Source organism: Bubalus bubalis, chromosome 18 (assembly GCF_019923935.1).
Source record: "Bubalus bubalis isolate 160015118507 breed Murrah chromosome 18, NDDB_SH_1, whole genome shotgun sequence".
In the NCBI taxonomy this organism is placed as follows: domain Eukaryota; kingdom Metazoa; phylum Chordata; class Mammalia; order Artiodactyla; family Bovidae; genus Bubalus; species Bubalus bubalis.
In genome coordinates, this window is record NC_059174.1 from 65,591,194 (window position 1) to 65,604,729 (window position 13,536).

The following is a 13,536-nucleotide window of genomic DNA, read 5'->3' on the forward strand; positions in this document are numbered from 1 at the left end:
GCAGCAGCAGCAGCAGCAGAAGGATGAACCGAAGGGAGGTGAATTATAGCTCAAAAACCCGTTAAAACATTTCAAAGGGGAAATAAAACGGAAAGCGAACCAAGTTGACCACATGCACTACATACATGATACATACCCTCCGCCCTCTATTCACAGCCCGGCCCTCACACCAGTCATCTCCTCACCCACCCCGCACCTCCTCACACACACCTCTCATACCATGCACGCTTCCGCCTTCCGCACACCCTCGGGCCGGACCATATACACACCCCTACCCCAGCCCCACAAAGTCACGGCCGCTGTTCCCTCGGCTCACGAACCCAGTTGGACTACAACTCCCGACGTGACTCGGGCTGCTGGGGCGGGCGACGTAGCGCCTTCTGGGAATCGTAGTCCAGGAGCTGTGGTCTCGGCTGGAGCGCGCCAGCGCCTCACTGCAGCGCCTCCCCGTCGCCTCCCGGAGGCGTGCGCCCGCCGGCGGGTGAGGTGGGTCGGGTTGGGGTCCCACCCTGGTTGCGGCTGGAGGGGAGCTACTGGAGGCCCTGAAGTCGCGAACGCCTGCGGTGGCCTGAACGAGATGTAGGGGACCGGCACGCGCGAACGGGGAGCGAGGGGCCGACCCCGAGCCGCGCGTGGACCGACGGACGGAAAGACGCAGTGTGGAACTCACTGGTCAGGTGCGGGGCCAGCTGATTGCGATGAAGGCTGACTGACCAGTTGTTTGTGTCTGACTCGTCTTGACTCGAGTTTCTGACTGACAGACGAGGAGCATCCTATCAGCTGATCATATGGTCAGCTGATAGGATGTCTAACTGACCCGATCAAGTGTGCAGCTGACCAAGAAGTTGTTTGAGATTTTGTCGTTGGGTTGTGTGCTGCTGTGAGTGAGAGGGTGTGTCTGTGACTGTATAAGTTTAGGCGTGACTGAGAGTGTGTATCTGACTGGCTGAAGCAGGTTGATTATGACTCACTGTGGGAATGATGGTGTGAAGGCCGTGTGTTTATTTGACTGACTGAGTGACTAGGAACCCTTGGGTCCCCGGGCGTATTTTGGGGTACGACTGAGGGACTCTGCCAGAGGTAGGGCATACGTATATACCTATGGGGTTGACTGGGATTTTGTCAGGGGGACTATGCCTGGATGATTTGCTTGGGAATTTACCAAGCAGGTGACAGACTTTGCACTTGGCCATGTCTGCAGCTGAAATTCTGCGACCTGAAGTCACCCAGCTGGGATGATGTCCTAGCACCTTCTATGGGTTTAAATCCAGCAGATGGCTATGGAGTCATCAGATTGTGCATCTATTGCGTGTCTGCCGTGTGCCAGGCCTGTTGTCAGGCCAGGTACTAATAAGTACTAATAATGTAATTACAAGAAGTGAAAGAACTGCTCCCCTAAGTTGGTTAAGCAGTTGTGGACAGAGGCTCTCAACCGTATGTGAGGTCAGAAAGTTGGAAGTGGATTGAGCATGCTCTGTATCCATGTATCTCATACTATCATCAGGGATTTTCCTAAAGTGGTTTCAGGCATACAAAAGGGAGGTTGGCCACTCTGCACACCAACCCCCGCCCCCCCCCCAGCAATGATTCCCTGTATCAGATTCCACCTTTCCTGTTCCCTCCATTTGCTCAGCACCTGTTACCTGTGCACTTTCTGTGGGCACTGCGTCCCCAGCATACCCAAACTCTCTGGGGAAACATGGTTCGAGCACAGAGCCCCGGGGCACACAAGGGACTACTTAGCCTGCTCCCAGGTGCTGGGCCAGCTCTTGGAGAAGACGAAGCTAAAGTGGGTCCTGGAGGACTAAGGGGGACTTTAGAACAAGAGATTAACAGGGACAGAGGAATTGAGAAATTGGGATAATGGAAAGGACGAGGTTACAAGAGAACCAAGTGAGATTTCCAGTGGAGTTAGGGGCTAAGCATAGCTTTGCCAGAAATCACAAGCTGCCACTGAAAAGTGTCAGGATTGAGGTCCTGTTTTATTAATGTCCAATTCTCCTTGTGCCCAAGGTCATTTCTTAAGTGCCAACAGTTGTTATCTGTCATTTTGAGTATTACATCCTAGCAGGTATAAAATGGTATCTCATTTTGGTGTTGATTTGTACTTTTCTGGTAGCTGATAATGTTGAGCTTCTTTTCATGTGCTTTTTTGGAGAAGGAACTGGCAACCCACTCCAGTACTCTTGCCTGGAAACTCCCATGGACGGGGGAGCCTGGTAGGCTGCAGTCCATGGGGTTCACTAAGAGTCGGACACGACTGAGTGACTTCACTTTCACTTTTCACTTTCATGCATTGGAGAAGGAAATGGCATCCCACTCCAGTGTTCTTACCTGGAGAATCCCAGGGATGGGGGAGCCTGGTGGGCTGCAGTCTATGGGGTCACACAGAGTCGGACATGACTGAAGTGACTTAGCAGCAGCAGCAGCAGCATGTGCTTTTTAGCCACTTGCATGTCTTTGGAGAAATGTCTGGTCAAATCACTTGCTCATTCTTTAATTTTGAACTATTTGTCTTTGTATCATGGAGTTGTTCTAGGTACAGGTCTCTAATCAGATATATGATGTGCAGATATTTTCTCCCATTCTGGGGTTGCCTTTTCTTTTTCTTTTCTTTTTCTTTTTTTTTTTTTTTTGCCTTGCTGCATGGCTTGTAGGATCTTAATTCCCCAACCAGGGATTGAACCCCTGCCTGGGCAGTGAAGGCACCGAGTCCTGGACCGCCATGGAATTCCCCTTTTCACCTTCTTGATGTGCTTCAAATAGCAAAGGCTTTTAATTTTGATGAAGTCCAGTTTATCTGTTTTGTCTTTTGTCACTTACCTAACATGGCTTTCCATTATTTTTAAGTGTTTGTGGAGCATTGACCACAATTAACCATACACCAGATCACAAACCAAGTCTCAGCACATATCAAAGGATTAAAATTAACCAAAACACATTTTCTGAGCACACCAGAGTTAATCTGGAAATTGGTAATAAAAAGACAATTAGAAAACTCTGGATTGTTTGGAAATGAAGCAGCAGAGTTCTAAGCTGCCCATGGTTCAGGAAGAAACCACAAGAAAAAAATTAGAAAATATTTTTAACTAAATGATAATGAAGGTGCAAAACCAAACTTATGGGTATACAGCTAAATCTATGTTTATAGGGGAATTTATAGCCTGAAATACATATATTAGCAAAGAAAGGCTGAATGTTAGTTATCTAAGTATTAATCTCAGAAGCTACAAAATAATTAGCAAATAAAGTAAGGGGATGCTCCTGTGGCTCCCTGGGGACTGGGGTGTGTGTGAGGTAGGAGACGGACCCTCCGTATGTGAAAGGAGCGTATGCCTTAAGCAGACTGTCTGAGGGGTCAGGCTGCATGAGTTTGCAGCTCAGCAACAGCCTTCCCTTTCACTGTCTGGGAAACTTTGGCTAAATCTTTCTCTTCTGTCTGTTTTCATACCTATAATATGGAAATAAAGCTTCCACCTCCTGAGTTTGTTGTGAGTTTTCAACAAATTATTCTCTGCAAGCATTTAGAAAAGTTCTCAGCACCCAGTGGGCATTGTCCTGAATATTTTGATCATCTGTGTTGAGGCAGGACCCAGGGTCATGGGATGACCAAGTTTTGATCTTCCTGCAGACCCAGTTCCAAGGCTCCAGCCATCCTGTGTCTCACTGAAGGTCTGCTGCCCAATGGCCATGCCCAAGAGCTGCCTGAGCCCAGTGCCCTGGGAACAGAATGGCTTTCTCCGGGTGAAGATGGAGGAGGAGGAGGCCAGCCTCTCCCAGGTCCAGGAATCTAGCTTTGGCCGCACCGTCCACCCTGAGGCTGCACGCCTGCACTTCTGGCACTTCTGCTTTGAGGAGGCGTCCAGCCCTCGCGAGGCGCTGGCCCGGCTCCAGGAGCTCTGCCGCCAGTGGCTGCAGCCCGAGGTGCACTCCAGGGAGCAGATGCTGGAGCTGCTGGCGCTGGAGCAGTTCCTGGGCGCGCTGCCCCCCGAGATTCAGTCTTGGCTGGGTGCTCAGTTCCCCAGGAGTGGCCAGGAGGCCACTGTGCCGGTGGAGGATCTGACTCGGGCAGTGGACAAGAGAGCTAAGGGGGGGCGGCTGGCTCGCAGTGCACTGTGGGCAAAGCCTGGGCTGGAATGTACAGGTGTAGATTTGGACTTGGGGTCACTCACCAAAACCCTCACACGCTTCAGTAAGCAGTTCTGTTTTGGTTGCCAGTGACCAAAAGCCAAGCTCCAACTGACAGAAGCCAAGGAGGGAGGTTTCATGGTTGTGTATGAGGAGCTCAGGTGACATCCTCAGGACTCTTGTTCTCCTTTCTCGGTTGAGTTTTCCTATGTTAGCTTCATTCTTAAGTAGCTTCTTAAGCTACCTAAGACATAGTTGGTCCAGCAGTCTCATGCTTGTATCTTATCCATGTGGAAACCCCATAGGTACAAGTGAACCATCCCCAAGCTGAGCCTCACTGAACTGATTGGGGTCTTGTGCTTGTGTTTGGCTGGCCAAAGCCCCAGGGACTGATGTAAGCAAGGGAATTCCCCAGAGAAGGACCAGGAGGCTGCTGCCAGATGAGGGGGCAGAAATGCCATGTGTCCAGATGCTCTGCCTTGGAGCGCTCCCTGTGCTGACCTCTGGGGTCAAGACAGACCTGCCCCAGGTCAGAGGAGGGGCTCCGTTGCTCAGAGATCCACTCAGATGTTGCAGCCCAGGGAGGTCTCATGGGACGCCAGGAGGACCCAGTCCTGAGACAGTCCAGGGCAGGGAGTGAAGGCTGTGTCCCAGAAGCGCCTGGCCCCTCTTGATGGTAGCATTTGGTGGGGTGGGCATGCCAGGAACCGGGGTGGGGGCCGTGGACAGGGAGAGCATGGAATTTGAGCTCAGAGAATCCTCGAGTCTTGGTACATCCAACCCCTGCTCTGCCACCTCCTGGCTGTGTGAAGCCACATCCTCCTGTAGGGTCAGGAGAGTCTTCAGAGAAACTGCAAAATGGCTCTGAAACAGTAGAAAAGAACCATAGTCCAGGCAGAGGGATGGTGGGAGGCAGAGACCCTGTGGTACGACATGGACTGTTGCATTCTAGGAAGAGCAGGTGGTGCAGTGTTTCTGGAATAGAAGGAAAAAAGGGTAAGGCTGGAGGGGTTGGGGGAATTAGTGGAACACCAGTGGGCCTTTAAGCCAACTTTTTTCACTCTCCACTTTCACTGTCATCAAGAGGCTTTTTAGTTCCTCTTCACTTTCTCCCATAAGGGTGGTGTCATCTGCATATCTGAGGTTATTGATATTTCTCCCGGCAATCTTGATTCCAGCTTGTGCTTCTTCCAGCCCAGCGTTTCTCATGATGTACTCTGCATATAAGTGAAATAAGCAGGGTGACAATATACAGCCTTGACATACTCCTTTTCCTATTTGGAACCAGTCTGTTGTTCCACGTCCAGTTCTAACTGTTGCTTCCTGACCTGCATATAGGTTTCTCAAGAGGCAGGTCAGGGGGTCTGGTATTCCCATCTCTTTCAGAATTTTCCACAGTTTCTTGTGATCCACACAGTCAAAGGCTTTGGCATAGTCAATAAAGCAGAAATAGATGTTTTCTGGCACTCTCTTGCTTTTTCCGTGATCCAGCAGACGTTGGCAATTTGATCTCTGGTTCCTCTGCCTTTTCTAAAACCAGCTTGAACATCTGGAAGTTCACGGTTCACATATTGCTGAAGCCTGGCTTGGAGAATTTTGAGCATTACTTTGCTAGTGTGTGAGATGAGTGCAATTCTGCAGTAGTTTGAGCATTCTTTGGCATTGCCTTTCTTTGGTACTGGAATGAAAACTGACCTTTTCCAGTCCTGTGGCCACTGCTGAATTTTCCAAATTTGTTGGCATATTGAGTACAACAGTTTCACAGCATCATCTTTCAGGATTTGAAATAGCTCAACTGGAATTCCATCACCTCCACTAGCTTTGTTCGTAGTGATGCTTCCTAAGGCCCACTTGACTTCACATTCCAGGATGTCTGGCTTTAGGTGAGTGATCACACCATCGTGATTATCTTGGTCGTGAAGATCTTTTTTGTACAGTTCTTCTGTGTATTCTTGCCACGTCTTCTTAATATCTTCTGCTTCTGTTAGGTCCATACCATTTCTGTCCTTTATCAAGCCCATCTTTGCATGAAATGTTCCCTTGCTATCTCTAATTTTCTCAAAGAGATCTCTAATCTTTCCCATTCTACTCTTTCCTCTGTTTCTTTGCATTGATCGCTGAGGAAGGCTCTCTTATCTCTCCTTGCTATTCTTTGGAACTCTGCATTCAGATGTTTATATATTTCCTTTTCTCCTTTGCTTTTTGCTTCTCTTCTTTTAACAGCTATTTGTAAGGCCTCCTCAGACAGCCACTTTGCTTTTTTGCATTTCTTTCCCATGGGAATGGTCTTGATCCCTGTCTCCTGTACAATGTCACAAACCTCCATCCATAGTTCATCAGGCACTCTATCAGATCTAGTCTCTTAAATCTATTTCTCACTTCCACTGTATAATAATAAGGAATTTGATTTAGGTCATACCTGAATGGTCTAGTGGTTTTCCCTACTTTCTTCAATTTCAGTCTGAATTTGGCAATAAGGAGTTCATGATCTGAGCCACAGTCAGCTCCTGGTTTTGTTTTTGTTGACTCTAAAGAGCTTCTCCATCTTTGGCTGCAAAGATTATAATCAATCTGATTTCGGTGTTGACCATCTGGTGATGTCCATGTATAGAGTCTTCTCTTGTGTTGATGAAAGTGAAAGTGGAGAGTGAAAAAGTTGGCTTAAAGTTCAACATTCAGAAAACGAAGATCATGGTATCTGGTCCCATCACTTCATGGGAAATATATGGGGAAACAGTGGAAACAGTGTCAGACTTTATTTTTGGGGGCTCCAAAATCACTGCAGATGGTGACTGCAGCCATGAAATTAAAAGACGCTTACTCCTTGGAAGAAAAGTTATGACCAACCTAGATAGCATATTGAAAAGCAGAGACTTTACTTTGCCAACAAAGGTCCGTCTAGTCAAGGCTATGGTTTTTCCAGTGGTCATGTATGGATGTGAGAGTTGGACTGTGAAGAAAGCTGAGTGCCGAAGAATTGCTGCTTTTGAACTGTGGTGTTCAAAGGGACTCTTGAGAGTCCCTTGGCCTGTAAGGAGATCCAGCCAGTCCATTCTGAAGGAGATCAGCCCTGGGATTTCTTTGGAAGGAATGATGCTAAAGCTGAACTTCCAGTACTTTGGCCACCTCATGTGAAGCGTTGACTCATTGGAAAAGACTCTGATGCTGGGAGGGATTGGGGGCAGGAGGAGAAGGGGACGACAGAGGATGAGATGGCTGGATGGCATCACTGACTCGATGGACGTGAGTCTGAGTGAACTCCAGGAATTGGTGATGGACAGGGAGGCCTGACATGCTGAGTTTCATGGGGTCACAAAGAGTCGGACACGACTGAATGACTGATCTGAACTGAACTGAGTGGGCTTAGGGATTTCCCAGGTGGCACTAGTGGTAAAGAACTCACCTGCCAAAGCAGGAAAAATGAGAGGCAGGGTTCTATCCCTGGGTTGGTAAGATGCCCTGGAGGACGGCATGGCTAGCTGCTCCAGTGTTCTTGCCTGGAATAATCCCATGGACGGAGGGGCCTGGTGGGCTACAGTCCATAGGGCTGCAAAAAAGTTGTACAGGGCTGAAGCGACTTAGCACGCACGCACAGTCAGCTTAGAGGGGGTGACGATTCTAGAGCTGAAATCCCGACTTGGCCACTAGCTAGCTGTGTGATCTTGTAAAAGTTACTCAACCTCTCTGTGTTAATCATGTGGTCCTGTACCAGTTACTCAAGACCTCCCCTCAGTTGGGCATACATTTCCTTGCCCGGAACACAGTGGTCAAAGTGCCTCTTTCTGAGAGCAGAATGAAGCTTACACGAGGCAATGGAAGTTACCCACTTGTTGGGGGCCAGCGTGAGGTACTCCGCCCGTGGCAAAGGTCATGAGGAAGGAGGCTTGACATAGGCAAAGGCAGGATCGAGCCTCAGGAGTCCCCCTGGAAATTCTCGAGCATCTACCCCCATAACCAGAGCCTGCCTACTTTACTACTTTGTGCTCTCACCTACACCTCTGACTTTACGGGGGGCTGTCCCCCACCACCTCTTTCGGAGAAGGAGTTAACTTAGAGCTCCAGTTAATAATAATTCCTGGGCGTGATAGCAGTGTTTCAACCTACAAACTCCTCTGAAGGTTCTCTAGTCTGCCTGACAGGCTTGTCCGGCCACATGTGATTGCTCACAGCCTCCCAACCATGAGAGGCACGAGATGCTTTAAACCTTCTAAAAACAGGTTCCTTAGAGAAGTTAGAAAACCATTAGTATAAGTATAGTGGGCTGATTAGAAATTGTATTGGTGAAGGGTTTTTCATTTGTTGAGCCAATGTTTGTTGCTAAGTCTCCACATCCCCTGCCCTTACACACATTAATGAATATATAGAACAAATAAGTATTAACCTTTGATATTAATCACGTTAGACCTTAGGCTAAGTAAATTCTTTCCTTAATTAAAACTCACTACACCCTCACCCTATAGGAATGTAACTGGTACCTTCGGAAGGTGGAGTCTTTTTTAAGAATAATCACCCCTGGAGAAATAAGTGTCCTGGTTGACTGACCGCTGTCACAAGGAGAGGGTCATAAATTGTCAGCAGGCCCCCTGGCCAGAAGATGATGTAACACCCCTAAGACCTCTGTATACATTTGTATGAAGCCCCTGACTTTGATAAAAGTCAGGACTGCTGACCCCGCATGACTTTTGCATAACATCTCAGTGTATAAAAGTAGACCATGGAAAATAAAGAATTGGGATCAGTTTCTTGAAATACTGGTCTCCCCATGTCTCTCTCTCTCTCTCTCAAACTCTGGCTGAGTCTCCAACTGGAGCGTGGAACCCACCACGCTTACTAATTATGCCTGGGCTTCTAATATTCGACCGGGGAGGCCTCAGTGTCTCCTCTCCTTTGGGAGAACAGAAGGATGCCTGCGACCTACGTAAGTGGTGCAAACTTCTTGTCTTGAAGTTTTATTGGTCTCCCACACAAACCAAGCTACTCAGCCTCTTTTGTCCACTGAATTTTCCTACTGAGCTATCCTCATTCTATTACTCTTTATATCTCTAATTAATATCTAATTGAAGCTATTGTATCCTGATCCTCGCCGACACCGTCCCCGCTTCGAACTCCCTGGATCAGCCGGGGTAGTTGGAGCCTAGCATAGAACAAGAACCTGATGATGGCCGGCAGCCCTGAGAGGCAAGCAGTATAGTATCCCATCTTCCAGATGAGGAAACTGAGGCCCAAATGAGGGCAAGACTGCCCAACCGTTGGAGCTGGTCAGCGGCAGAGCTAGAGCACTACTGTGGACCTAACCGACAGTTATTCCAGCCACCCCCTTCCTGGAATATGTCCAGCAAACAATGCCCAGTCAAGCATCCTCGGACCGTACACACCCGTCAAGAGCAGGTCAGTTCAGGCACGCTCCTACCCCATTCACAGGCCAGCTTGCAGCTGCCCCTTAGGTGTGCACTGCCTTCCCAGCAGATTATGAAGAGTGGGCCTTGGGTTCCAAGGTGGCTCGGGGAGGTCAGGTGGGCATCACCCACCACCCACAGCCCCAGGTATCTGCCTGGGCTTCAAGGGCAAGTCTCCTGCAGCCTGGATTGATTCCCTCATCCAACCAGTCTTTACTGAGCCTCTGCAGACTCGTCCAGGTCCAAGCAGCAGGGAATGAGGGGGTGGGATGGAGCTCGAGCCAGCCCCGGAAGCATGTCCTCAGGCGTCTGGCTCTCTCAGATCAGTTCAGCCCCAGGGATTTCCTTCTGATATTTGAGACAAAATCAGGAGCCTTAAAGAATGGAGGGTTTGAGAGGGAGGTAGTGAGTGAGGGGTGACTAGAAACCTGTAACACAGGGTTTTTAATATATTGGTTTACAATGCTGTGTTAATTTCTGCTGTTTAGCAAAATGATTCAGTTATACACACATATATATTCTTTTTCATATTCTTTTCCATTATGTCTTATTCAAGGACATTGAATATAGTCCCTGTGCTATACAGTAGGACCTTGTTGTTTATCCATCCTATATATACTAGTTTGCATCTGCTAACCCCAAACTCAATCCATCCCTACCCCTCCGCCCCCGTGGCCACCACAAGTCTGTTCTCTATGTCTGTGGTCTGTGAGTCTGTTTCTATTTCGTAGGTAAGTTCATTTTTGTCTTTTTTTTTTTTTTTTTGGCTGCAACATGTGCCATGCAGGATCTCAGTTCCCTGGCCAGGGATTGAACCCACGCCCCCTGCAGTGGAACCAGGGAGTCTTAACCCCTGGACCACCAGGGAAGTCCCTGTGCAATATTTTAGATTCAACATATAAGTGATATCATGTGATACTTATTTTGCTCTTTTTGACTTACTTCACTTCGTATGATAATCTCTAGTCCCATCCATGTTGTTCCACATGGTTTTATTTCATTCTTTTCATGGCTGAGTAATATTCCATTGTGTATATATACCACATCTTTATCCATTCATCTGCCAGTGGACATTTAGGTTGCTTCCATGTCTTGGCTGTTGTAAATACAATATGAACAGGGGTGCCTTTTCAAATTAGAGTTTTGTCTGGTCATATGCCTAGGAGTGGGATTGCTGGGTCATATGGCAACACTATTTTTAGTGTTCTGAGGAAATGTCATACTGTTCTCCATAGTGACCAAGTCAATTTATATTCCCACTACACACCCTCTCCAACATTTATTGTTGGTAGACTTTTTTGATAATGGCCATTCTGAGCAGCATGAAGTGGTATCTCACTTCTGATTTGCATTTCTCTCGTAATTAGCGATGATGCGCACCCTTCCATGTGCCCATTGGCCGTCTGTGTGTGTGATGCAGGTAGTTGATGGTGTTGGAGGACACCATCCAAGACACCAAGTGAGAAACTTTTCTTTGGCGAGAGGACCACATGTCAGGAGTGGCCCACACCTTGCCTTTCAGGGTGAGGCCAGGGTGAGGCAGAGTTGGGGAGGCCTGGTATGAGAAAAGCGGTGACTCTGTGGTTTGAACTGTTGCAGGCTTGGCGCTTGGATCTGAGCTCACAGACATCAGCTGTAAGCAGAGTGGTTTGGAGGAGTTGGAGCCCTGGGACAGGGCCGCGGAAATTCTGGGAGGAGGGACTCCCTCGGGAGCCGCCTTTGGTGATGACTGTGAATCCCAGGGCGGCCCACAGAGGCAGGCCAGACTCAGAGGAAACGTGGGCCCAGTCTGTCTCCCACCAGATGGATTTCAGGAAAACTTCAGGGCCTCACAAGGACGCTCCCCCAGCCCAGCCCAGCTGTGAAGCTGGTGCCTTGGGGGATAGCCCCCACGTGCGGCCAGACCTCACCTCCTGAGAGAAGACTCCTTCTGAGGAAAGATGGGATCCACCGGATGGTTGTGGGACAGAGCCTCCAGGCACGTGCTCGGGGAGGAACCGCCCCCCTCCACGTGTGGAGAGTGGGGGAAGACCCTCCGGAGCCCCTCGGAGGCCCACCAGAAGAGCCAGGCCCGCAAGACGCCCTACACCTGCAGCGAGTGTGGGAAAGCCTTCGGCCGGAGCGCGCACCTGGCGCAGCACCGGGTGATGCACAGGGGGCCAAGCCCCACGCATGCATGGAGTGTGGCAAGGCCTTCGGCCGGCTCACCCACCTGAGCCAGCACCGGAGGGTGCACACCGGTGAGAAGGCTTACGCCTGCGGAGAGTGTGGCAAGGCCTTCCGCCGCAGCACCCACCTCAGCCAGCACCGGCGGACGCACACGGGCAAGCGGCCCTACACGTGCGACGCGTGTGACAAGGCCTTCAGCCAGAGCACGCATCTGACCCAGCACAGCGCATGCACACCGGCGAGAAGCCCTATGAGTGCGGCGCCTGCGGCCGCGCCTTCAGCAACTGCTCGGCGCTGGTGCGGCACCTACGGGTGCACTCCGGGGAGAAGCCCTACCAGTGCCGGGAGTGCCCCAAGGCCTTCGCGCAGAGCTCCTCCATCCTGGAGCACCAGCGCGTGCACACAGGCGAGAAGCCCTACCGGTGCGACGACTGCGGGAAAGCAGCTCAGCCCTCATGGTTCACCTGCGCCTCCACGTCAGCGTCCTCCAGTGACGAGCGCGCCTCCCGCCGCGGCGCAGCGCTGGCAAGGAACCTGAATTCCAGAAGAGCCAGGACAGCTGGACTGGGGACTGGTGCGTCCCCGAAACGACAAGGGGCTTACGGGCAGAATCTGGGGCTGCTGGGGGACAGCACTTCATTCAGGGACGCTGAGGGAGGCTCTTCAGGCCAGCCGGCGAAGCTTCCAGAAGTCCCCGGCTGCCCTCCGTTCCCCACTCAGGGCCGTCTCAGGACAGCTGAATCCAGCGGGTGCGTTGATCCTTGAAGCCGGGACAGCCCAGGTCGCGCTGCTCTCAGGACTCAGGGGCCCCCAGGTGCTCGGGCGGGAGGCTCGTCTTCACACGCCCGCGTGGCTGCCCTCCTTGCCCGCCCCTCTCCTGTGTAACTGGGGCCTGCCCGCGCCCACCTACTTCACACACACTGTTCTCTCCGCCTGCTCAAGTCCGACTCCGAGGCCAGCCTGGGAGCTGCCTTTTCCACGAGACCCACTCCGACCCTCAGCCTCTCTGGCATTTTCCCCGCCCTGCGGGTGCTCTTGTCCCTGCACAGCATCCATTTCTCCCTGCCCACTCCGTGCACGGCCCACCAGTCGTCAGGCTGCTGGTTTTACCTCCACTACTCCATCTTCACCGTCATTACCTTCTGCGGGCCCACATCCCCTGTTCCCGGGATTCCAGCAGGGGGTCTCCTTCCTGACGCCTTCCTGCCTTCATCACACACACACACCACATACATATACACAGCACATACATATATCACACACACCACATACATACACACACACCACATATATATATCACACACACCACGTGCATATACACACAGCACATACATATATCACACACACCACATGCATACAGCACACATGCACACTATAGACAAACACATTTCCCCCACACCACATACACCACACACAAACCAACACACACACCACACATGCCACTTACATACACTCCCCACATACACACACACGATTGTTTCCTTCTCCCACGGGCCTCCAGCAGGCTCTTTCCACAACCCGAATCTGGTCGTGTCTCCGCAGTCATGGGAAGCTCTCCACTGTGTCACCTTCTAGCAAAGCTTCCTGAATGGGTTACAAGTTCCTGTCAAGGCATCAGCCTTCTTCCATCTGTTTCTCTGATGACTCTATGGCGTGTGAACCTGACCCCCCACCATACAGTTGTGTATTGTGTACTGGTCATCTATACCATCTCTCCCTGTGTTTCTCCCTAGATCTGGAATTCATTCCTCCTGTGTTATGAGTAAACAAAGACCTCTGACGAGCGAGGTTAAAAGCAGGAAGGCTGAGACCCAGGGAGACGGAGATCTTGTAGTGTCTCAGA

The 13,536-nt window shown here is 50.4% G+C and overlaps 1 protein-coding gene across 1 annotated transcript; it reads left to right on the forward strand.

Annotated features, from left to right (window-relative positions):
- ZSCAN22 (zinc finger and SCAN domain containing 22) lies at window positions 1-12,328 on the forward strand. Its single transcript, XM_006067265.4, is given in 8 exon segments — window positions 1-677; window positions 3,632-4,144; window positions 11,151-11,290; window positions 11,292-11,522; window positions 11,525-11,675; window positions 11,678-11,914; window positions 11,917-12,132; window positions 12,135-12,328. Coding segments are annotated over 7 exon segments (1,488 nt in total). The 5' UTR covers window positions 1-677; window positions 3,632-3,684; the 3' UTR covers window positions 12,188-12,328.
- The last annotated feature ends 1,208 nt before the right edge of the window (window positions 12,329-13,536 follow it).